A 25,763-nucleotide genomic window follows, 5' to 3' on the forward strand; every position below is an offset into this window, starting at 1 on the left:
GGAGGACGCGGGTCCGGGGAGCGCGGTGCCCGTGTCGGGGCGGACGCGCGGGTGCCGCTGGAGCCGGGACCCCCCGGTCCGCACCGAACCGAAGCCCGGGCGAGGGAGAGCACCGACCAGGCAAGTGTACCTCCGGCGGCTGCCCCTTCCCCTCCCCGCCCGGCGGAAGGACGGTCTCCTTCTCGTTACCTGTGGCTGAACCGGAATTTGCGCGGTTTACGCTTCGCGGCTGATGCGGTGTCTGCCGTTCTGCGCACCGATGCTGAAAACGAGCTGGCTTTTCCGTGCTGCCGGCGGCCGGGGCGGCAGCCTGAGCGGTTCCGGGAAGGTGCCGGGCTTGCGCCGGCTGGCGCGGGACGGGTTGGGTGGAATTGCAATTACTGCTCCGAATGTCCCTTGGCCTTGTCGGGGTCCGGGGGGGAGCCGGGAGGTCTCCGGGACGCGCGGGCTGCCGGGGGGCGGCCGGGAGCGCTTGCCCCAGGGCCGGTCCCCGGGCATCCCGCGGGTGGCGGTGCCGCTCGGCTGCGGCTCCCCCCGAGGGGGAAGGGCTCTCTCGGGGCGTTGTCGTCGACAGAAGTGCTTTTCCTTCCTTAAGGTTGCTGAACTGGGGCGCTGCTTTAGAAATAAGCGAAGGCAGAACGGGTTTAATTCCCGGAACGTCCCGTCCCGCGGGCAGCGAGGCCCTGCCCGACGGGTGCGGGGGCACCGAAGCTCTTCCCGCGCTCCGTTGGAAAAGCCGCCTTAGCCGGCAGCCGGGAACCGCAGAGCTGCGCCCCGCTCTCGGGTCTCCTTCTTCAAAAACGACTGCTAGCGTGTGTGGGTTCTGAGAGCGCTTCAGACCAGTTTGTGCTAAACTCTCAGAACCCGGGGTTCAGAAATGGGGCATCAGAAGTGAGCTGTTGTAGTTAGTCGTTTTAGTCCGGACGCTTTGTATTTTCGGCGGTTTTTGTCAATGTGTCCAAATTCAGCAGTTTCCATAGTTTCTGTCGGTTCTGAATTAGAAAATACCTGAAGTTATCTTGCTGCTTGCAGACTTAGATTTGCAGTTTCTCAAATTATGTGAAAGTACTGTATTCCTTATGGGCCCAAATGACATGTTATTACGCCCTTTGCTGGCTTCTGTCATCTCAATATGAAAATATGTTGGAATGCAGAAACCTCAGCTGAAGTAAAAAATAAAAATTGACCAGTTTCAAGTGTTTTAGAGAGAACCCGTCTGCTCATTTTGAGAGGCTCTTTTCATATTTATGAGGAGAGGTTTATCCAGATGTGCCCTGTCCTGCTCCAGAAATGCAGATATCATTTGTATGTTGTTGCGTAAAATGACATTAATGGAAAGTATCTCAAACTACACGAAGGAACTTGTGGAATGAGAATGACATTAAAATATTAGTAAAATTACTCATTTAAAAAGAATTTTAAAGAATTTCTTTCTCCTTTAAAATCCACCATTCTGAAGTTAAATTCCTTCTTTAGTAGTCATACAGTGGTGCAGGAAAGACTATGCTAGATAAGCAATAATATGTGTTATGCCCTTTAAGATAAAAAATGGGACAAAGCCTCCCAACTAATGAATCCGTAATCTAAGGACCTGTGTGAGTTTCTGCTTACCCAATGTGTTCCACTGTAGCAGTCTCAGTAAGAAGAGACCACATTAATACAGTGGTGTATTAATTGAATTGCAAAGAAGCACATGGGTGTGGTTTACTCTTCAGTTGAGATAACACAAAGTGGGAACTATTGAATTTTATCTTTTGGCCCTCCATTGACCAAAGTTGCCATCCTTAATTATTGGAACTTGGAAATATCTTCCAGTCTACCCTTTAATTTACTCCTTAACGCAGTGTACAGGACTCTTTCCTCAGCATCCAAATTCTTGTGAAAACCCATTTTGTATGAGACGCCTACACTTTTCACCATACACATACTTTGTGCAGTTGCCTCTGACAGTCATGTTGCATGTCAAAGAGTAGGTATTATGATTTATGTTCCTGTAGGTCTGCCACTTTGTATAGGCACTTACAGAAAAAGAAATAAAAGCAGCAAGAAAAAAAGATGGAAATTACTCCCTCACTTTTTTCTTTTCAAATTTTGATACAAAATCAGTAGATGAACTTTTGCTTTGCTTTGCTATATAAGGCTTATCTCATTTTAGTCTGCAGTTACAGCCAATGTTTTAAACCAGAAGGAATAAGACAAGATGTACTTTAATTTTTAAAAGAGCCAGTTTTAAAATAGGGAGTGGTCCTTTGCCTGTACAATTGCAGCAAAGGTAAAATAAGCAGTCTTACATAGAAATTTCTGTCACATGTCTTTCGGGCATGAGTTACTCTTCGAGCATAACAGTTTTGCACATTATGCCTGTAGATTAAATGTGACCCTAGTTTATTTAGAAGACCAGACCAGAAGTCATTATTGTTTTTCTTGCTGGTAAATGAAATATCTTCAATCATATCATATTTTTTTTCAAGAAACAGAAATGATAAATGATCAAAGCATGTAACTTGTGCCAGTAATCACATAGACCTGCTTCTAGCCCCGATAGAGATTTTTTTTCATAGTTTTGGGGAAGTCACTGATGTCTTTTATACCTTACTGTCCTCAAATATATTGGGATTACTAGGTTTGCTGTGATTTTAGTTTTCTCTATATGTGTTACATACTTTTTTAAGATTGGTATTTCGTTATCTGATATAAAGAAAAACTTAACAGACAGGAAAGCTACTGTCATTTTAATTTTCTCCCTTTGCATTGGATTTATAGTCCAGTATTATTAAAAAAAAAAGTTTGCAGTTTCATTAGAGGATGGGTTAACTCTATTTTCATCAACATGTACAGATCTTTTCTCCTATGGGGGAGATATTTTTGCTCTGCCATCTGCTGATTCATACATGCTTATGTGATACAGGATTCTCTGCCAAAGTTTTAAGAGTTTCTTGGAACTCCCATCATGTGACAGTATTACTTAACAATGGGCTGGAAAGCAAACGCCACCTCTCTTGAGAATTCCAGGAAAAAGGAGGAAAAGAAGAATGATCTTTTTATGCTGGAGCAGTTTGCTCTTTTTTTTTTCTGAGCAGCAGCAAAGGCACTTGTGTTCTTTTCAAAAAATTTATTACTGTACTCAGTCACATTTTGTCTGTTTCCAAAAGGTGAAGAGCTCAAAATGTGAAAAGCTCAGCTCTTGAGTAATAGTTTTCTTGACCATTTATGAGAAATAAATCTTTCAAGTATGTCCTTTATTACTAGATGAGCAGTAACTGCCTGAGAGAAAGTCACAAAAGAGTTTCCAGTCTACTATTTTCACTAGCGATGTTCTTATCCCTTAACCTCTAAGATTGAAATTTTCCATGTTTAATCTTTAGAAGCTTGTTTTAAAGAGTGGTCAATCATGCATGTGAGAATCGAAGAAATACAGTATCGTTAAACGTGACTTTCTGACAAGCGCAGAAACTTGGATTACGAGGTAATTGCCTTGGAGCTGAATCTGACATTGGAAGTAAAGATTGATCATAAGGAAAGCGCTAGTACTTCTAAGTATATCGGGGGAAAAAAAGTTTCTATTGCTACATTTCACAATAGTTTTGATTTATATAGATAGTATTTATCAATAAAAGGTGTGGTGGTCCTTATTTAAAAAAAAAAATTATTTTTCTGTCCCTTAATCAACTGAGAGAGTGTCTGGCTGTTGCCTGCCTTGTGTTTATTCTGTTTGTATTTGACAACTAATGTTCAGCAGCTGTGCTTGAGAATCTGCACAGTTTAAGAGGAATTATTTCAGGGGATATGGCTTTGATAGCATGCCTTTGAGGCTGCACAGCCTTACGTGTATACAGTGCCCACATGCATACTTCCAAAAGGTCATTAAATTTTTCCTAAGCTAGTCACTTAACAAGTTTATACCATGGCAGAGTTGCTGATCCCTCGCCAGTTCCTTTTGTCTAGCATGCTGGTGAAACTCAAATCTGTTAGAAGTGTCAAAGGTTGTTCTACTCCTGTAGCTGGAGCAGAGGGTATTGAACCACCATCAACAAATATGTTTCAATGGTCCCTTCTACTTCAAAATCTAACAAAACTTCTGCAGAAAGCCCAACACCACTCTCCTGCTGAAGGAGATCTGAGAAGTTCTCTCCTCTTCATCACACAGAGAGAATTGTGAGGTTTTGAAATCAAAAATAACATGCCACCTGGGAACTTCGCAGATGTAAGCAGAGCAACTGTAGCACGCAGGTAGTAAGAACACTGTGTCCAGACTTGGAGATTAGAAAATAGCAAGAGCATGAGAGGGAGGGACAAAAGGGTTGTGTATTAACAGACAATGGGCTGCTGAACAAGTTTTGTCCCTCTTTATGCTGAATGCAAAGTCATGGTGGTTCCGTATTAGTTAGCATGACTGTACCTACAAATTTACCAGAATTTTAAATGCATCTGTCCTGGTTTCAGCTGGGATATAGTTAACTGTCTTCCTAGTAGCTGGTACAGTGCTATGTTTCGAGTTCAGTATGTGAAGAATGTTGATAACACTGATGTTTTCAGTTGTTGCTCAGTAGTGTTTAGACTATAGTCAAGGATTTTTCAGCTTCTCATGCCCGGCCAGGGCACCTGACCCAAACTGGCCCACGGTGTATTCCATACCATGTGACGTCCCATCTAGTTTAGGAACTGGGGAGTGGGGGCAGGGAATCGCTGCTCGGGGACTGGCGGGGTGTCAGTCGGCGGGTGGTGAGCAATTGCCCTGCGCATCATTTGTACATTCCAATCCTTTTATTACTACTGTTGTCATTTTATTAGTGTTATCATTATCATTATTAGTTTCTTCTTTTCTGTTCTATTAAATCATTCTTATCTCAACCCAGGAGTTTTACTTATTTTCCTGATTTTCTCCCCCATCCCACTGGATGGGGGGGGAGTGAGTGAGCAGCTGCGTGGTGCTTAGTTGCTGGCTGGGGTTAAACCACGACAGCATCACATACATTTCTAGTGATATGAAAGCTAGTAGCCGTATCTGATCCAGAATATGATCTTCCATGCAGTGGCTACATTGCATCAGCAAAAGAATCTTGGGGAAATAAATTTTTTTAAAGTCTTAAATTAGTTATTTAATCTGTTTTCAGTTCACCTGCGCAGCTTCACTATGCTTAAAGAATTCTAATATGTAAAAGCTGCCCAGTTTTCCTTCTCTGAAGTTGTGCTGGTTATGTCATGATTAGGTATGTGGTTTACAACTTCTTTCTAATTATTTACTGTTTTAATGAATCTGTGTTCTGCTGAAGCAAGGGTCAGAGGTCTTTGCGAAGAACTTTTTCAAGAGGATGATATTGTTATTATCTAGGGTATTGGTGATAGGACTCGGAAAATGTTTTAGTCAATAGATCAGGCACTTGATTCTTAAATTCTTTCAGTCATCTGAGTGGAATCATAGGGCTTTGGTGACATGTTGATAGTCAACAATTTGGTCTATTGCTTACCCTTTTAATATCTCATGTACTAGAAGCTTTGCTTTTCTAGTGGCTAAAAGAGTGGGTCTGCTGCCAATGTCAGTTTAGTATCCTCTGTAATTAAAACTTTGCAGAAAAGTCTTCTGGCTCATTTGTATTATCCTTATTCTTCTACACTTCTTGTTCCATGAGCAAGCTTTAGGGGGATCAGGCTCTGCAGGGGATCTGAATCCTAACATCTAGCAGCGTGGTAGGAAGAACTACACCCTTCTCTTAACAGGGGCACTGATGTAAACTTATAATAATGTTTTCTGTTGGCAGAATTTCAGCATAGCTTGTCTTACTGAACCTGGCCAGTGTCAATGATGGCAAGACTCTTAAGTGCTGCACTGCATACCCTGTGGACCCTTTTCTTTTCATATACAACAAATGAAGGTATGCTTGTCAATGTTTTAAATTATTATACTGAAGTTTTATTGACAGCATTTTCCCATGACTAGTAGGCAACACTATTATCGTTAATTAACTAATATAAAATGTGTAACTTCAAACGTCAGAAATATCCATATACTAGAATAAATTCTTAGATTTTTTTTTCTTTTTATTGACCTTTTCCATACGAGCAATTAAAAATAGGAATTTGCAGGAAGGAGAAACTGAGGTTTGGAAAGTCATCTCCCTGCTTCCCCATTATCTAACCTCTGTTGGACACCTTGCTGCAAACAGGGTGGTCAGCAATGACCCAGGGACATCTCTGTAGAAATCCCATAAGAATAGAAAGCACTAGTCTCTCATTTGTTTATTTTCATAAACGCCGCTGTTGGGCCATGCAGGACCTGGAGGGAGCTATGCTCGTGGCATGGAGCCTGTAGATCTACTGTTAAAGGGTATCTGTCAGTTTGCATTCTCCAAAGTATGCAGAGTTATTGAGTTGGAAAATGTAGTTGATGGGATTTGAACAAATCTTGCAGGCACTTGCTGTCAGACATTAGGTGCCCCGACTTGTGCCTGTACGGGGGCAGATGACTGACATGTGATGTCCTATATGTTCTTCATACACCCTTCTTTAGGTCTGGCAGGATGCGTAGCTGCAGACGAGACAAGATATATAAAATCATGTTTTCCGACAATGCATTTTTATTCTCTGGAAAATGAATCTTACATTTTGCTTTCTGTATTTTTTAAGTTGTTCCACAGTAGTCTACAGTTTTGGTTTTTTAAAAGCAAACCAAAATAGTTGAAAGAAAATTAAAAATAGTCTGTCTCTAAAAAAGAAGGTTTATTAGCTACTTTCTTATGTACTATGAAATAGTACAATTGAATTAATGAGAAGGATCAAGGTTTGCAAGAGTGCATTGGCTGGGTCATCTGATCTTGGTAATCCCACGTTCTGTAAATGATCTTTATCAAGGTTTAATTTTACAGTTTGGGGTTTTTTTCCCCCTAGTTAACTGCATGTTTTAAGTTTCTTCAGCATGGTATTCTAGTTAAGGATTAAAAAAAGAAGTCCAGTATTTCAGTTCCCTTTTTTAACTACATGAACTGAAAACAAACTCTGTGCTGTATGTGGTTTCAAAAGGAAATTCTCAAATATCTGAGGTTTTAAAAAAATACAGTGTAGCAGAGATGGAAGAGAGAGAAGGTCACAGGAAGAGAATGCAGAAGATAATTTAGACTTTAGAAAGACATGAGGACACTGAAAGGCAAGATAAAGTAAAGCTGCTAATCATCAGAGCTTAACACAGCAGGAAGACCCTCATTTAACTGAAGTATTCTTGAAAGTGTAAGATCATTAACACGTTGAAAAATAATGACATTCATCTTTAAAGGGCTTAAAATGTTAGTACTTCTTTTAAAAGTGCATCTTAAAGTGGAAAAAAAAAAGAAACAATAAAAATACAAATGGCAACCAAATATAAACAGCAGCAACAGGATAAATAGGTAATGTTTCTTTTAAAATAAATGAGCAGTGTGACTATTACAGTATTGCAGAAATTTAATTCTTGGGTTTTTTTGAAGAATCCAGGACTATGCAGAACAAAGGGGAACTAAATGTGGTGCTGCCATCCAGAAAGGACATAAGAGTGATAGTTCTTATCTACAAGATAAATAGCTAGCCTTAGTAACTAAAACAAAGCAAAACATTTTTTCTAAATATTTGAACACTAATGAAACCATGAGCTGCAGTCAGTTCTAGGTTTATAACCAGTCAATATACCAGAAAATTTCAATTATAATTTTTACAGAATTTTAAAATGGTTCCTTGACATTGCCGTGCATCCTCATTTGGATAAGTGAGCCTCACTAAGGTTATTGAGCTTACTCAAGTGATTCAGGACTGCTTGGTAGTCAAGTTTTGTGGGAGGCCTTTTAGAAAGGCAAGTGAAAGTGATGTGTGGATTTTAATGAGGGTGAAAGACCATACACTGACCGTACTAAACAATTAAGTGTTTCTTTGAGTTGGGTTTTTACTGAAGTACCAGAGGGTACGGTAGGTCCCGTTGTATGTTATGTATCCTGTCCACTAAAAGGCATCTGACCATCATGTTTATTACATTTGCAGATACTGTACTGTATCAGAGTATGCAGAAGTTATATCAGAATAAATAACATGTTGCCTACAGAAAAGTGGAAATGTAGGAAGGATAAAACAAAATTACGTGTTCTTGACAACAAAAGTTTTGCTTGGGAGGAATAATCTGAAACTTAGGTACCCATTGGAAAGAATAAGCCTGTGAAGCAGCTGTAGCTGAAGGACAGGGACCTCACAGGATCTGAATTGTTGGCAACTTAATCTTGAATTTGCACTGTAAATGACAAGAATGGGGAGTTAGTAATGTGCTGGGCCATGTAAACAAAATTGGCCCATGTATAATTGCCAGAGGAACCTTCTAGCAGAATCCCTTGTGAAACTATCAGAAAAATATCAGTTAATAGGATTCTTAAAACCAGCCAAAGCTATGCAAAATTTTTACGAGGAATTGAGATGTAGAGCAGGAGAGAAGGATTTAGATCTGTACAACTTGTACAAGAAAAGGGAGTTACTGTTGATATTTACTAGTAACAAACGTCAAAGAAGGCAAAGAATTGTCTGAGATGATAAAAGTATTAGCTACTTCTGACTGCTTCATTTAGAAATGATCACATTCCAGTACCACATTTGGCACACTGTTAGTCCTAATAGCAGCATGGCATTACTGTCACAAAGCTCCTCCTCTTCTGTTCCTTGTTTCACTCGTGTGGAGTGCATTGAAATAATGGAAAATGTGGCTGGAAGGGATACCGAGGCTTGTCTATTCCATTTCCCTTTCCAGTTTTAACAAAGATATTTTGACAAGTGTTTTCTGGTTTTTTTCTTAAATACTGCCAGTGAAAGAGACTGTAAACACAAGCACTGGGAGTGCAGAGACTTTGGGCTTTTCTGTACCCTCTCAGTGCCTGGAACAATGTGACTCTCAATCTCTCCAGGTCTTTGAACACTATCATAACAATGAAAAGAAGACAGACTAGGAAATACTGAGTGAAATTAAGAAGAGGTGTATACTAGAAGGAAGCCTGTGACAGGAAGATCTTCTAGACAATGGGGAACTGCTCTGGGGAGGCAGAGGGCATGCATTTGGGAAGCTGAGAACCATTGTAGATAAAGCATGAGTACAAGCCTGTAGGCAGTGATCTTAGTCTGAGTCTGTTAATTACCTGCATTTTGGCTTTTGAACCTTTTGTATTAACACATGAAGCTGTTTTGTAATTAAATGTGGATGAGTTTTACATAGAGCTATCGGAATCAGATTTTCTGTGCTTGGAAGACTGTGTTGGATGAGTTGTGCCTTTCTATTTCAATATTGCTACTGCAGACGTGCTTCCTCTTCAAGACTTTAGATGTTGTCCCCAGAAAGGTACAGACATTTGGCAACATGCATCTCTTTCCATTTACCCAGAATGTGAAAAATAACAATGCTTTCACTTAATTTATAGGGGGTTGGTAGCTCTGTTTAGGTGGAAAAGTTAATATTTCTGCTTAGTCCAATTTATTCTTTTGATTCTCTTGCTTCTCATTGTGTGCTGCTGCTCCCTAGTTATGGCTGCAGAACGTGTACGGCACTTTGCATGCTTCAGTGACTATGACAAGGAGCTGGTTTGTCACTGGGAAGTGACTGCACAGACGAATTGCTCCAAAGAATTCCTGCTCTACTACAGCCAGGAACTTTTTCCTCAGATGTAAGTGTTTAATAAGATGTTACATTATCATTGTTGGAACCTCATATATCCTGTAGCCATTATCAGCTTTGATTCCCTCCCTCTACCATGGGTTTCTGGGACAAAACATAATCCAGATTATTCTTGCGAGGAGGAAAATGGGTTGCTGCAATTAACAGCACGCTCTGTTCAGTGGTCTACTCTTCTGCAGACCTCTCTGCACTCTTAGTACAGAGGAGTGATCAAGTCCTATTTGTAGGGGTGGTAGGGCTCTCATAAGTTTACCAACCTTCGTTTCATGCGAAATTTTACCTTCAGGAGAAATCCTACCTGATTTGCCAATGTGTAGCCTGTGTGAAAGGTGCTCTGCCCTGGAGCACAGGTGACTGATTATCTCTGCACACAGTTTAACTCTGTGTTCAAGCACAGACTGTTGCCCCTGTTGTGCAGCAGGGCCAGTCATCATCTCCTACAAAGGAAGATGCATCTGGGCTCTCCTGTTCCTCTCCATATGATTTCTCCACCCAGATATCCAAATAACCTCACTTTGTAGTAAATCTGTTCCTATACTAGCAAGCTGTAAGCCTGCTTCTTCAGAGGTTGAAGTGTGATGAAGAGTGTTAATTTTTCCTCTTGGGATCAATCATTAGCCTTTCTGTCAAGTTTTTCATTTGTGCGATACAGATATCCAAGGGGTGTTTGGGGAGGATGGGTTGTTTGCAAGTTTGGGGGAGCTTGGTTTTGGTTTGGATTTATTTGGGCCAGACATTTCTAGGAACTAAGCTTGTTTGTCTCAGATTTGATGAGCTCTACACATTGGGAAGCTTGATTTCACCTTTTCAAGAAATAGTGTGCCATACTCTCTAAATATCACATAATTTTCTGTCTGTGTTTCAGAAATACGTGTGTCCCTGAGAACAGAAAGGACAGTTCAAGGTGCACTTGCACAATATGGCCGGATTATTTTGTATCAGGCCTCACCTATAATCTAACTCTGCAGTTCAATGGGACTGATATGTGGAATTACAGTGTTACACCAGCTCTGGTTGGTAAGAAAGTGTTTACTTTGTCACCAGGACATCTGGTTCCAGGCTTTGCAATCCTAGCTAACTCCTCATTCATGTCACTGGAACAGTTTTTCCTTATCAGAGGTGAAGAGTGTCATGCTGGCTTAAATGCAAAATCTATTTGGCTTAGAAACCTGATTCTGGAGTAGATTCTTAAGGAAAGAGTATAAACAAGGGGGCAAGCAGAGGCTGATTCTTCTTCTAGCTATACCCTCCCAGCTGCCAGCCAGCAGCAGTTTGGGGGCTTAGATATGTCCTTAGTGCGTTTTACTTTTGGCTGTAGAATTCAAGGATGAAGAGGAATGTGCTGCTTCCAGTTTCTAGAAAGACACTAGGCTATCCCTACTGAAATTTCTTCCATTCCTGTCTCTGTCATACTCTGATTTTTCATACTAGTTGAATCATCCCCCCTAAACAGAGATTTTTATGGTAATTGGTGTTCGGTTATAACAACCAGTGATAAAAACTTAACGAGACTGCTCTTTCACAGGACAGAGCGTAGATACGGTTTATGTCTCTCTGTAGGCACCTAGTTGGTTTAGAACAATGTGCTTGTTCATAACACTTGTCACCTCAAACACTCACAGAAATCATTCACATACCTTAGGCAGGCATTCATCTGCATCGTTGAGCTGGTTCTTTTCAGAATAGTTGATTGTCGCTGCTGCTTATCAGCAGAATAAGCAGGAGCCTGCTTCAGTTTCTAAGAGACGGTAGCCAGGACAGCCTGGCTGCAAAGTTGTCAGAAGCTCTGTGCCTGCCCTATGGCACAGCATGCTATTGTAAGGGCGCAGGTTGTGCCCATTTTTCCAGGCTGAAAGCTGCATCCAGTGCACCAAAAGGTTGAACTGGCAGTTTGTTCAGCCAGCTTGAAGATTCAGTGCTTGTTAATGAATACCTTGCAGTTGCTCTGTTTTGGCCTCTATATGCTTGTGCTACAGCGTAGTGAAAAGGGCTAAATGCATTGACTGCGATGAGATTCTGGTCTCTGGTGAATGTTTGTCTCTCTGCTTCTCTCCATCAGTGCTTTCCCATTGCCTTGTTCTCCTTAATTGTATTTTTTAACACACAGTTAAGCCAAGGGCCCCCCAAAATCTTGCCATTGAGAAAGTTGAAAATGGTAATTTCATTCTGAGCTGGGAGGAGAGCTACTCTCCTCCTTCCATGCTCTCTGGACAGCCGGTCATCTATGAAGTGAAATACTGGAGGAAGCAGCACCCGACAGAGGTAAGAGACAGTTAGTCTCTTCATTTTCTGTCTCTCTGGAGCTTTCAGGTTTAAAAAGTCCTCTGAAAAATCTTGAAACCATTTAATGAATAATGGTGTAAGGGCCAGCAAGAGCAAGTCCCACGATGTTCTTGATCACACAATTGCCACAGGTCATGTTGCCCCAGGGTGCTTCAGCTGGGCTTTAAAGGATTGAAACTCTTCTGACTGCCACCCCAAAATGCTCTGCTCTTCACAGTAGACAGGGCAGAGATTGAAAATAAAATGCTTCTGTTTCCCTGAACTTCGTTTGCTCCTTAGACATCAGAAAGCTGGAGGCAGTTCATGACTCTGTGGCACACTTGAGGCATTTCAGACACCCTTTTGAACAATCCAGCACTTCAGAGCTGGGCTTCTTCTGGAAGGGGAAGAACATGCATGGTGGCATGTTGCAAATACCATGCGCTTATGACAACAAAATGCAGTATCACACACACCAGTTTAGGTATACAGTCATTCCTTTGCTCATTTGTGAAGGGTTGCTGAAACACATAACACTATTGTTATTTAATTGCTGTCACTAACCCTTCACCTCATAAAGAAATCAAAGTGAACTTTCTCACTTCCTTTTCAGGTTTCTGTAAAAGCAATTAACTACCAGGCAAAAAGCTTTGAAATTACTGCAAGCTCCTTGAGGAGAGGCTATGATTATGTCGCAAGCGTAAGGTGTAACTATACAGACTACCCGGCCAACTGGAGTGAATGGAGTGAAGAAGTTGAATTTCACTATGGTAAGTATTGTAACAAATAGCAGCTTGATGAAAGGATGGTACAGTTTTATAAACCATATCGTGGATATATCCCCGCTGCTCTCCTCTCAGAGGAGAGTTATGGAATCATCATCTGCATCCTTTTGAATGTATTGTGGATACATCTGTAATGGCTTCCAAAGAGACTAAACATAAAAAGCAACTCCTGGGCAAATTAAGGAAGATAAGACCAAGGAAGTTGGATTGTTTAGCCTTGTGAAAAAAAGGCTGAAAGGGGATTTGTTTATTCTCTATAAATATTTCATGAAGTAGACACCAGGGAAGGAGAAGAGATATTTAAACTAAAGAACAACATTGATGTAAGAGCAAGTGGGTATAAGTGAACAAGAGCTATTTAGGCTGCAAATTAAGCAATACTTTAACTGTCAGAGGGCTGAGGGTTTATAAAAATCTCTGAAGAGCAACAGAGAGGACAAGAAGCATAGCTGCACTACGGTGGGGATGATAATGCCATTCTAGGGACTGTGTGACAGGTTTGTCCCCGAGAGCTGACAAATGGCTTCACAGTACATGTTGGCTCTCCCAGCTCCTAATACTCACAGCAATGGACTGCAGTACCTGCATTGATCTTTCAGACACGCCACACACCATCACCACTGGTAGCTGTATATGTTCTGTTGTTTGTCTGCTGGAGGCTTTATTTTACATTCTCTAAAGGAGTATTTTTTTAAGGCTGAAAAGAAGAGCAATGAATTTGGTATTGCCAGTACTTGTATTTATGTGCACATACACACATAAATGTGTATGTTTATTTAACAGATTACCAAGTAACAGCTGAAGACGTTCTGCAGATGGCTGTTCCTGTATCCTGCATACTGATCATGGCAGTATCTGTAACTTGTTACTTCTGTTTTACCAAGTATGTATCATACTGTTCACAGGTTTTATAGACTAGCAGTTTGCACAGATACCAGTATTGCTATTAGCTGAATGTCTAGTAGTACAGGAATCTAATGTTTTGGTTTTCCGCAGCACCTTTATCATGCTATGAGCAAAGGTTTTATAAACATGAATCAGTTGCACTCTGGCATTTTCTGAATAGATAACTGAATATTCACTCTTAATCTTACTAGAATGGGCCGCTTGTAGCATCCAAAACAGGCTGCAGTTACGGGGTTTGTCAGTTTTGGACCCCAGTCTTTGCTGGCGTTCCAGTAATGATGGTTAAATATCTGTATTTCTTTTCACATTTTTTTTAGTGGTAATGTGAAAGTGGGATCCTGTCTGGTTTGCACACTGTTTCGAACATGATTAGAAGAACATGTGACTGTGGTTGTGTGGAGCAGTCATGCACCAAACATATAAACATCTTAGCACTAGTTTAATGAAAAGCAGCCCTTGGAGATGCACAGAACAAGCACTTCCTGTTGCTGCAATGCAGATGGCTGAGAGGGAGAGAAGAGCAGAATAGGGAAGTGTACACTGGTGAAGCCAAAATGCAGTCAAAGCAAACAATTTTAATGCTTCCCTTGCAGAGTGAAGAAAGAATGGTGGGATCAAATCCCAAATCCAGCAAAGAGCCATTTGGTCGTAAAAAATGTCAAGGTAATTTAAAGGGTTTGCAAAAAATACGTTTTCCTGATCACTGGAAGTAGAATATGTAATAAGTGCTACTGTCTGGCTAGTGCAGGTACTAAACACAATTCACCTGTCCTAAATCTCATTTGTATCTTTATTAGTTTTCAGTTTTGTGCTACATTGATGAAATTAAGTTCCCTTTCCATGACTTAAAGCAGAGTCATATGGAAAATCAAATGTAAGTAAGATAAAGGGAAACACCCCCCCATCCTCTTTACAGTACAAAATAATTTCCTATTACATAAACATTAACTGTCCTTTCCTTTTGACTTCCAAAAACAGAAGTTGCAAGAACTGTCTGGCTCAAAGTAACATCAGAAATGTTGAGAAATCTTCTAGTTGCCACAGCAAGCCTGGAGACTGGTTTCCAAAAGGCAGCAGTGCAGTTTTAACCCCTGAGACAATTCTGGTTGAAGAGTCTGTAGAAATCTGTGAATGTTTAACAGACACTGAGGCTGAGAGCCAGGAAGAGACTAGTGACCAGATCACCATGTTTGAGCCTTGTGAGAGCAGTGTCAGTGCTTTCAGAGAGCACACTGAACACAATGATGCACTAGCTAGCATGTTTATTGAGCTCCTGGCAGATGAAAACAACGTGCAAGACAATAAAGACCCAGACATCATCACAGGTGAGAATAAAACCTTTGAGAAACTTGAGTCAGAAAATCCATCACAGCAAAACACAAAGGAAAGTGCAGCCCAGAGTCAGCAGCCATGTCATACAGTCTCCCTTTTCACCAAAGCCTCTCAAGATGACTGCAATTGTAGTACAGCCAGCAAGAAGTCAGAACAATCAGAAGAATCCTTTGAATCTGGCTATCAGAGCTCCAGCATAAATTCTGCTTCTCTGGATGCAAGAGATCTTCAACATATGGTTCATCAAAGCCTTTTTCCATGCAGTTCTGAAAGTCAGCATGATTCATGTGCCCTGAGCCAGGAGTCTCCAAGTAAACCATCCTTTGGGACCAAAAAAGACAGAATAAGCAACCCTGCACACAAGAGTTTTGATACCCTTATGTCTCCACCCATGGGGCTGTGTAACTCTGCATACAAGAGCTGTGACACCCTTATGTGTCCATCTGTGGAGCCCTGTGGTTCTGCCTATAAGAGCTGCGACACCCTTATGTCTCCAGTGGTGGAGCCCTGTGGTTCTCCCTACAAGAGCTGTGACAGCCTTATGTCTCCATCTGTAGAGCCCTGTGGTTCTGCATACAAGAGCTTTGATATTCTTGTGTCTGCATTCAAGGAACCAAATAGCTCTGCATATAAGAGCTTTGATACCCTTATGTCTCAGTCTATGGCTAACAGTAGCCTGACTCTGTGTTTTGAAAATGTGTGCTCCTCACCACCTTTGACACAGTTTGCAGAGACACCAGAACTTAGCTGCAGAGATCAAATTTTTCGACCCCCTAGCAATCAGACACGTTACACCAACTACAGATCTCCCTGTACTGAGCTTGATTTTCAAAACACCTGTTCAGAACATACTGATTTTCCATCCTTCTCCATACATGCAAATGATAGTGCTTCAGGTTTCCTACCAGAGGAAGAAATACATAAGCAAGTAACATACCAAAATGTTCAAAAGAAAGCCAATATAATTTCTTGCCCCATTGGACCTCAACCATCTGGTTATCAACCTTTTGATAATGTAGTTAAATGTAATGGTACATACTCTGACAATGACAGTGAGGTTATCTCTAGGTCACTGTATGAACCCTTCATTTGTCTTTTGTGCAACGACCTGAGAGAAACACCTCCAGATACCATAATCTGTGAACCTGACCAGAGGACAGATAACCACATATGTTTGATTGTACAGGGTTTTGACTGCAGCATTGTTCCAGGTTTGGCCTCTAGTGAGAATGTCACACAGACCAGTGATGGCACCCTTTGGATCATCAACTCTAATGAGCTGTCTAGTGATAGCAAAGATGAAAATACCAGCAGGGACAAACAGCTATTGCATTTGTTAGAACTGAGGTGTCAAGATTTTAGCAGCAGAGAAAGAACTATAAAGGGCACAAAACCCAAGAGCTTTAACTATACTGGTAAAGGAATGCAAGAGAGCAGCAGTAACAGACTAAATACTGACTGTCACTGCCACACACACAACCACTTGAGGAAAACTGGAAATGCAGGGGAAAATAAAGAGGTGATAAAGCATGTGGTAGGCAGGAGGTGTGGCTCAGCAGCTAGCTTACCAGAAGAATCACTGGACGGCATTGGGCTAAACTTAGAAAGAAAAACTGCAGAGCCCCTGGAGCTCCTGGTCTCAGGCAAGTTGTCACCTCCTCTTTTTGTGGATAACTCCTGTCCTTCTGATTCTTACAGCATTCACAGTGAGGGTTCCAGACTGGCACCTGCAGTTAAAAAAAGACCAGTAGAACTATTGAGGGAAAACAACAGGAAGAATGAGAAAAAAATGGAACTTGTACAAGCCCTTGCCCAGGAGGACAACTGCTACATGAAGGTAGCCTAGCCACACTTGCCAAGACTGAACCAAATGTGTCATGGGAAATAAACTGTGTGGCAAATTGAAATGCTGCTTGTTCTTCCTGTCTTGCCTGAAGTGAGGGCTGCTGCAGTTCAGACATGGATTCAATGGGTTGTAACACTCATGCCTGCTGCAGGGCTGGCAGTCGGTATGTGATGCAGGCCGCTGGGGGACAGTAAGGGTTAGCACCGAACAATTGCAGCTACAACTCTTATCAGGGGGGCAAAGCCAGAGCTAAAGTTTCTCTGGCTGCAATTGTTCTCTAAAAGTAAGCAGCAACTGCATAAAGGAGGAGTTGTTGCTTGGGAAGAACACAAAGGTGATGCGGAGGATGCTGACATGCCTGGAAGTGGGATGTAGGTGCAGGTCAAAGGGGAAGTGACTGACTTGCACTGACAGCATCACACAGCTCCCATAATTTATTTGAGGGAGAGGAGGGAGGTCCTGTGTGCTTAGCTCCAGCATGGGTTGTATGTTTGTATACTTGTTCAGTCAAGACCTGAAATAAAGATTACTGTCATTTGGGCTTAAGCAATGCTACTGTTGATGATTAGTTTCTTATTCTGTAGAAGCAAGCAGAGTTATTTCATACTTCTACAGCTGTAAATGGAAGCAGACATTTCTAAGCAGTGTTTTCCCAGAAAGTTTATCCAGTTTATGGTCAGACTCCCTAAACTGATGGAACATTTTTTTGGCTTCTTATTCTTGTCCAGTCAGAATGGGAATTATGCCTGCAGCTTTAAGGCAGCATATACTTCCTGTTGGATAATTGTTCCAAAAGTTTTATGCACAACTGAACTAGGGCATTATCATTTATTTTGTTATGGTAAATTCCACCCTAGTATGCCAGCAGTGGCACAAAATAGTTAAGAACCATTAAGTAATTTTATGTGTATTAAAATATACATGTGTATTCTCATTATTTAGAGAACCCTATTTGCATTGCCCTTCCTAAGGAAGGAAACAATAATGCTAAGCACAGAAACTGGTTTAACATGTTTTGTAAGTAAGGTTTTTGTACTGCAGATCTCTCTTCAAAGTTCAGGTTGGCCAGGTAGTTGAGGTATCTATGCATCAATTTTGCAGTGGTAAAAAAGGGTATGTAAGCCCTGGAAGGAGACCCACAGTGAAGTGTCTGTATTAGATGTGATAGTTAATGTTTGTAGCACACTTTCACTAAGGTGGTGGTTAGTGAAAGATCTTACTGCTTGTAGCTAAGGTGCTGATGAACATGTTATTTATTTGTCTTTACTGAAAATATCAGGTTGAATTTTATTTTCACTTAGGTGAGGTTTAATTCTATCAGAAATACTCTTTCTTTGCCTGAGGGCAGTCACTGCTGTAGTTAACATCAGCACAAATGGGAGGGCTGGTAGGCAGACAGATGAAGAGGCTTTCCAGGACCCGTCAACCAAACTGGCACAGAAATGGTGGAACAGGAAGATGCATAGAGGCTGTGGTCTGCCTCATGGGTAAGCTGACTCACTTCCCTAAATCCAGGCAAAGTCAAGTTTAAGCAAAATCCCACAGCTAGTTACTGCAGCTACCCAGAATGGGTTACTCACTGTTTACTGTAGTAGCACAGGGCTGTTAAGGGAGATGCAGGGACACCAGTGGTGCTTTCTTCCCCTTCTGCTCCTGCACTCTCCCTTGTGCTCTTTGTGAAATCTTCCTGAAGGCTTGCACTTGGCTGGAGCAGCTAGGAGACATCTGCTCAGGCTAGGATTGGAAAGCTGTTTGCAGTAGCACTTCTGTGCTGAGCCCCAGCTTCATTCTGCCTTTCCCTGGCTATTTTTTCATCTACATAGCTGTGCCCTCCTGCCTGCTTATTTCTGTTGGATGGCTTTCTGTGCATGGGTATTCTTCCCCTTCTCTCCCTTCAGTATTTCTCTGGTGAAATCAAACTGTAACTCCTTGAGAAGGGGGAGCCCTGTGTCTATGCCTTTGCATAACCCAGAACTGGTGATAAACACAGGGGCTGGCTGGGGGGCTGGCCAGCTCACCCCCTGTCCTGTGATACACACAGTGCATGACTGCAGCGGGAGCCAAGTTCGTGTTCTGTCCTCCGCTGCCTCCACTCTTGCCATCTGGAGCTATTGCTGGGCTATAAAACACAGGTAGGTTTCGGATGACAGGTTTCTGGCCTAAGGTGATGATCTGCCCAGAGCGTGTGGGAGTTCTGACTTTGGGCTGGCTCCCAGGACTGCCAGCGAGGTATACTGGCCTGAGCCAAACCTCCCGGGGACCAGCCTGTGCTTGCAAAGGCAGCTTACCCTCCCAAGAGAGGAACTTAATTCCTGAAGGCTGGGACCCTCCAAGCATGTCCTTTTTAGCTAGTGGAGGGCTCCTACCAGGACAGAGAATTACTGATTGTATGAAGTGTATTTTCAGTGTTTTTTCAGTTTGTTTTGTAAGACTGCAGTGCAAGTGGAGGCTTGTGCTGAGCGTTAGCCTAGTTACAATGCTATTTATTACTCACTCACAATAGCTCCACCTCCACATCTTTCTCACCTGGCTGCCTACCAAGTATTAGCAACCTGACTCACCCTGAGTGAAATGGGTTCCTGAGAAAAGCAGGTGTATTCCCAGTTCAGGAGAAACTAGTTCTGATACACTGCTTTTCCTTTACAGAGAATGACACGGCCTTGCCTTTTTTTTTCTTGCTCTTCTTTCTGAACAGTGTTAGTTAGCTCCTTGGAAATGTGCACCTCTACAGAACAGCTGTTGGCAAATTCCTATCGATCACAAGGTTTGTCATTGCCTGTGGCAAACTAACGATAACACAGGACAAGGGTGAGAGTAGTATGGAACAGGGGCTTGAGGATGTGGGGTCAAGTTCTTGGGGGTAGGGATAAGTTAATTTAGGGTGAAGGAGAAGTCAGCTTTTCAAATAACTTGTTTCTGCTTCTTGCTTTGGGACCCTGCATTGTTCAGGCAAGGGTGCAAGGATGTCCAAGTGCTTATCCATCATGAGCTACAAACTTTATCTAAGAAAATAAGTTCTTTTAGGTTTTGCATTCTAGCAGCGACATGGCCAAAGGCATAAAGGGTGAGAGAACCAAATGAGGGGGTTGTGACTTCCAAAACCCTGCTCACTAGTGTTTACCTCTGACCATGGAATTATGTGGCAAAACTCCTTAGTGAATTGAGACTGAGAGGACAGTTTGGTCTCTCCTCTTCTGTAGAAGACTCCTTAGGGAGCATGATTTGTGCAGTTTGTATCCTAGCTCTGACAGAGGTGCTTCCAAAGTGTGTAATTTTGCATACAGTTGCTTTCACAAAGAATAGGTGGTTTTGACTAATTCTCAGGGGATCTGTGCCCGTGCAATGTAGGCATCTGTGCACATGCACACAGATCATCATCCCCACCCCCCCGCCTTTGCAGATTGCTGAGTACAAGGTCAGCCCCAGGCTCCCGCATGGTGATGTATCACAATCACACGTTACCCAGAATTTTAATTTTTTTCACCACACTGCTATGACTGAGGCAGCCATGTCATGCTGTCAGCTTTTCATCACGGCACACAGCCCTCAAGGCCCCTCTGACTAAACTGTGGTGATGAGGTCGGAAGCCAAGCAACAGCTCAGTATGAACTTGCTGACAATGAGAGCAATGAGACCAATGAACTGATCTGGTTTTCAGCTGCAGGACTATTGTCTGTCAAACCAGGTTGCTCCAAAACAAAGGAAAAAACCAGCCAAGTGAGGAAGAGGGCACTTTCCAGGTACCTCACTAACACACATAACCAATGTTAAAGCTTACTAAATTGCTGTACCTCGGTGTGTTTTCCTGGAGTACCTAGTAACAGCCATCAGCAGCACCACTGGTTTGCTAAGTCCTGACTATTCTCATTCCTTTGACAAGCGGAGAAAGCAATGTTGAGAGGAACTTTACATCTCTGCTATACTCTGGCCAAAGGTGCTTTGCTCCGTTTGTCCCTTGTGCTGTCCTGCTTCCACCATGTCCCTTCTGTGGCTTTCTACAACATGGAAATTTCCACACAGTCGCCTTCTACCCCTCCAGCAAGACTGCAAGATGAAAAGAGAAGAAAAACTGGCTGCAGCCCTAGATGAACAGAGTGGGGAACTGACTGCTGTGGCACATTTAGCTGCACAGGGGGAAGGAGCAGCTGTTTTCTTCATTTTTTTTCTCTTAGCCAGAATACTTTCTACAAAACTGATCATCTGTGCAGGAGACATAAAATTCTGTATTCTGAATGCAGAGAGGCAATTGTAATGGCAAGAGTTGGTATAATACCAGCCTGTGACCCACAGCCTGTCTTTGATAGAGGGATGACTGTGCTAGACCTGCCCCAGTCTGTGGAGTGTGGCAGGCATCCTGAGGAGATCCTGTCCCAGTTCAGTGATGGATCAGTTGCTTCCATGGTCCTGTCTGTGCTCCATTGTATAAGAGCAGGGCATTCACAGCAGTGTGGTGTTTGTCCTCTGCTTGAAGGTTACCAAGTCGGTGACTAACACAGCACTGGGACTTTCCTACTTGCCGCTGTTTCCCCAGCTCTTAGACACGGGGGAATTTGCCATAAGCTGAAGAGTTTGAGGTTGGCTGCTTCTCCCCAGCTCAGCCACTGCTGGTTTCACTTGCAGTGAGCCACCCACACAGCAACAAGAATTGTAACAGGGTGAGAAAGCACTGGACTGCCTTCTGGGGGTAGAATTTCCACACCTGGCTCAGGGTTGTAAGCAGTCCCCAGTTTGTGTCTTGATGCTGTAGAGAGCTGCTGTGAGAACCAGGTCTGCACTGGCTGTGGTTGGCCCTGGAGTTAGTGCTCTTGGCCCTTGGTGAGTAGCCAGCAGAGGCTGTGTCTGGCAGGCTCTGGATTTGAAGGTTATGCAGGGCTGTTCATTGCTGGGTGGGGTGCTCCCCCGCTGCCTAGCTGAGGTGCTCCAGAAGCACATAGTATGCTCCTCCACAACATGAGGGAGGCAACAAAGCCGTCAAGTGCCTTCTTTCCTCCACAAGGGCAGGAATTAGGACCCATAGTTTAGCATGTGCTACCTATTCCCTGGCTTCGTTCTGAGCAGTGCTGGGCCCCTGCAACAGACACTTGTCCGGAAGGATCAGGGATTCTTCCCACTTCTGGTCAGGCCACCTTTGCTGTTCTTATGACTTGTCTTAAAAACCCCCAGCTGTGCTCCCCAGTGTGAAGGACCAACACATTCAACTGCTGTCCATATTGTCTCTCTTTTATATGTTATCTGCCATTGTTTTAGCTTCTTGCTGCTCCTAGCACATCACTTTCCAACATCCACACATGCACAGTGGCAGGGTAGGGAGTGTGGAAACCAGGCTATGCAGAGCTGGTCACAGAACAGCAACCAGGGGATCCAAGCAGCTTCCTTGTTCGAGCAAGAGCCTCACACCACAACCAAAGCCACTGTGGAGCATGGAATCCCCCGGCCCCTACATTTTGTAGGAACAACCTTCAGGATCCTTCTTTTCTTGCTGAGCACTGTAAATATTTACCAGTTCTGATTTGGATGCAGATACACCTATGCGACACAATTTCATCACATTAGTCCCTGTGCTCTAGTAGAGCCAATAACCCCACATTTTGGCCTTTTTAGCCTCAAACAAAACAAGCTCCTGCCTTCTGCTACCTTACAGTGAACTCCTACCAGCTTCATAGCAAAGCCACAGCTTCACAAAACTTGGACTGCCCCAAGAAAGTCTCATGAAACCTTTTGGCTTCTCTATGCAGAAATGTATTTTGAGTTTTTGGAAACATTGGTTACTTTGGAGCAATCCGTTTCTGTGAAAATCCTGCTTATCTCCAACGTTGCTAATATGCCCCAACATATTTCAAGGTGCTTCTCATAACTCTGCCTGTTTGTCCATCCTGCACCGCCATCCTGCCTTTTCTCCTGAAGACACGGTACATCCCTGCCAGTGATGTGAGAAACCACTAACTGCATTAGCACTGCGTGTTCTGTGGGTTTGGGATGGAGCCAGCACTGCTGCTGGAGTCTGTGGTCTGCCATGCGATCATCTCCTGCAGCTCACTGCTTGCCACGTGGAGGCAGCATGCAATGTGAGCCATTAGCTTTTGCTTTGAAAATACTTCCACGGTCAGAGGTTGAAAATAGCTAGTGTGTTTTTTCACCCTATTAGAGATACCAGAAGCTGTCCAAGGCACACTCAATTGCTGCACCCAACCCCAGGTGTGGAAGGCCTGCTGTAAAAGCTTGTGGCCAGGCAGCATGGGTGGGGCATGCTGTTTTTGACAGCTGTGGTAAAACAAGGATCCAAGAGGCTCAGGTGACGCTCTTGCTATAAATAGCTGTATGCCAGCAGCAGAGTTCTGGTCTTTGTGCATCCCTGCGAGCAGAGGTCTGGGGGTGAGCTGATGGATGTTGGCTCTAGATGGGTCAGTTTCTGCCAACCTGCATGAAAGGAGCCAGGAGTTCTGCTAGCACTGCTGACTCAGGTGAGTGCTGTGGGAATGTGTGATGGACTTGCTGAACCCATGCAGACTCAGTGCTCTTTGGAAGCACAAATGTAGAAGGTGTGACCTGGGACCAGTCTGAGAATGGCTGCTATCACAAGAAAGGGTGAAGAGAATGGGACACATCAGCTGAACAGACAAGAAAGGGCTGATGCTTAGTTTGTAAAGCTGCAGGAAACCAGTTGTGGGGCAGGGCTTTGACAAGTCTATGGAGGGAGAGTACTGCCTGTGGGCTATCCAGAGGATTCTAGGCTCTCAGAGGGGTGTGGTGTGGTGTGGAGGCTGTCTTGGGGAGAGCATGCTTTCCTGTGGACTGAATATATACAGTGTAGTGAGGCATCTGGGGAGATGCTGGGCACATTTTGCGTGGTGCAGATGAGGGTGGTGGGTTTGAGCCTGAGCAGAGCTGTAGGTTTCTGTTCCAGATGGTCAGGGTGAGTTCACAGGCACAGTCATTCCTGTTTCTGCTTACCAGCATGTGTCTGGTGATTTCCCAAGAGAAGATACGAACCTCTGTGCAATCCCCTCTGTGTGAGCAAGACGTGCACAGTCAGAGCTCTGTGAAGGTAAGCTCTTTTCCTCTGGCAGGAGCCAAAGCAATGTCCTCCTACTACAGCATTCATGCAGAATGGGTTCAGACTTGATGTATATTGGGGAAAATGAGGCTGAGACCAATGTTGGTGGCTACAAAGAGACAACTGGCAAAGGCAAAAGGGAGGCAGGAGGGCAGGGTGCTGGGGTCTCTGTAGGTGGCACTCAGCATTCCCCAGACCAAAAGCAATGCACTCCCTCCTCTGTGCAGCATCCTGTGTCAGCTCACAGGCTGCCAGCTGGGGGGCTTGTTTTTTCAACCTGCTGCTTTGCTGACTAACACCTCTGCTTTCTGCCTGGCTCATTCATGTTTTAGCCCATTTCCTGAGCTTTGAGGTGGTTTCTTCTATTGCTTTCTCTTCCAGTAGAACACTGTTACTCATATCTCAGCTGTTCTGCCATTTTTTACTCATTACTTATCGTAATGTATGATTATCTTCCTCCTAAATGTCACCAGCCAGTAAAGATGCCTTTGACCTTAGAGTTATACCAGGTCTGTATCTTTGACGATGCGGAGGGTATTGTTTTAATTCCATTGTGACAGGAAGAAAATACAGAGGTAGTATTGTTTGTGTGGGGATTTTTCCCCACGTAGTGAACTTGATAACTGCAAGTATCACTAATTCTCCCTTCTAGAGAAAGGAATTGTCAGCACTGATTGTTATTTCCTCTGTGTATATTTATTCTGGCTGATAATTACATACAGATGTTGACCTTCCAGTCATCGCAAAATGCTTTTGGGTCATCAATAGCAGAATCTATGAAGCCTTCCCTGGTGTGCCTGTCATGCTTCTTGGTGAATATTGCCACTGCAGGCTGGGCTGAGATTACAGCTGGACGAAAGTAGTTGCCTCTTACATCAAATCAACATAAATCCATGGCAATTAACTGCTTCAGGTCTCCAAGTTAAACCACGACACCTTGGTTGCTGGATTCAGCTGCCCTGAAGTGCCGTGGAACCTCAGGTGTAGAGGAGTCAGTGCCCACTGAGCAGCACAGAGTAGCTCTAGAGCTGTGTGCTCTTGGAGGTGGTCACTGCACACTGACTTGCTTTGTTCCATGCAGGAGGTGTATCTACCTACTGTGCTCCAGGTGGCAACAAGTATCAGGGCTCCTAGAGATCTTGCATGTGTGTCCTACCTACATCATGGCTCCTCCCAGGCTGGATATGGTGGATACAGTCCCTCTTAGTCACTGAGAGAGATCTGGTGGGTCACACTGTGCTGGGCTTACCAGGATTGAAGAGCTAGGCGTATGTTAAGCTTTTGCTCTGCAGGGGCAAGGCTACTTATTGCTCTTCACATTGCAGCACTCGCACAGTTTCACATGTGCACATGCAGGTACTTGCACATACACACATGTATAGGCACAGTGCTAGATGACAGAAGAGTCAGTCTTTAAGTTTCAACACATCCATGCATGATGAGCTATTTCAGCCTTCCACCAGGCCCTTAATGCTTCTCTTGGCTTTATGCTCTACCAGCAGTGAGCATCACAGAAGGGAAACTGTACATATCTGAATTCTGGCAGTCAGTGAAGAATAAAATTACTTAAATTAAAATAAACTATCTTAGAAAAGGAAGTTCCAACTGCCACTGATGCCCTTTCCTAGGGCTCATTACATACCTTCAGTCCTACCTCTCTTTCCTTGTCTCTACAGTAAATACCTCCATGCCCCTGACTTACCCTGTGAAATACAGATGTTTTGGACTATTCAGGCCAGGGCAGGTGGCTATTGACTATGCTTGCTAGGTAGTTTCTGGTAACTGGACTGGCCCATGTGCTGGTCGTGCACTGTTGTAACATGCATGGAGAAGATCCCATTACTTAGCCCAACAGCTGTTCCTCATTGTGTTTGGAGTGGAGTCCCTGTAAGAGAGACCAGCTCTTCCTTC

General features: G+C 43.4%; 1 protein-coding gene across 2 annotated transcripts; it reads left to right on the forward strand.

The window, feature by feature from the left end:
- The first annotated feature begins 40 nt into the window (after positions 1–40).
- Positions 41–17,218, forward strand: IL4R (interleukin 4 receptor). 2 transcript variants are annotated; one of them, XM_010570528.1, is made up of 11 exons: positions 41–120; positions 5,760–5,873; positions 9,515–9,656; positions 10,533–10,684; positions 11,775–11,929; positions 12,543–12,699; positions 13,498–13,597; positions 14,214–14,283; positions 14,418–14,494; positions 14,599–15,638; positions 17,109–17,218. In XM_010570528.1, exons 2-11 carry the CDS (start codon positions 5,801–5,803, stop codon positions 17,171–17,173), a joined length of 2,031 nt encoding a protein of 676 aa, XP_010568830.1. In that variant the 5' UTR covers positions 41–120; positions 5,760–5,800; the 3' UTR covers positions 17,174–17,218. The 2 variants fall into 2 exon arrangements, with proteins under 2 accessions (XP_010568830.1, XP_010568829.1); XM_010570527.1 differs by lacking the exon at positions 17,109–17,218 and having other exon boundaries at positions 14,599–17,098.
- Positions 17,219–25,763: the final 8,545 nt, after the last annotated feature.

Source organism: Haliaeetus leucocephalus, unplaced genomic scaffold (genome assembly GCF_000737465.1).
Source record: "Haliaeetus leucocephalus isolate CR32 unplaced genomic scaffold, Haliaeetus_leucocephalus-4.0 Scaffold295, whole genome shotgun sequence".
Lineage (NCBI taxonomy): Eukaryota > Metazoa > Chordata > Aves > Accipitriformes > Accipitridae > Haliaeetus > Haliaeetus leucocephalus.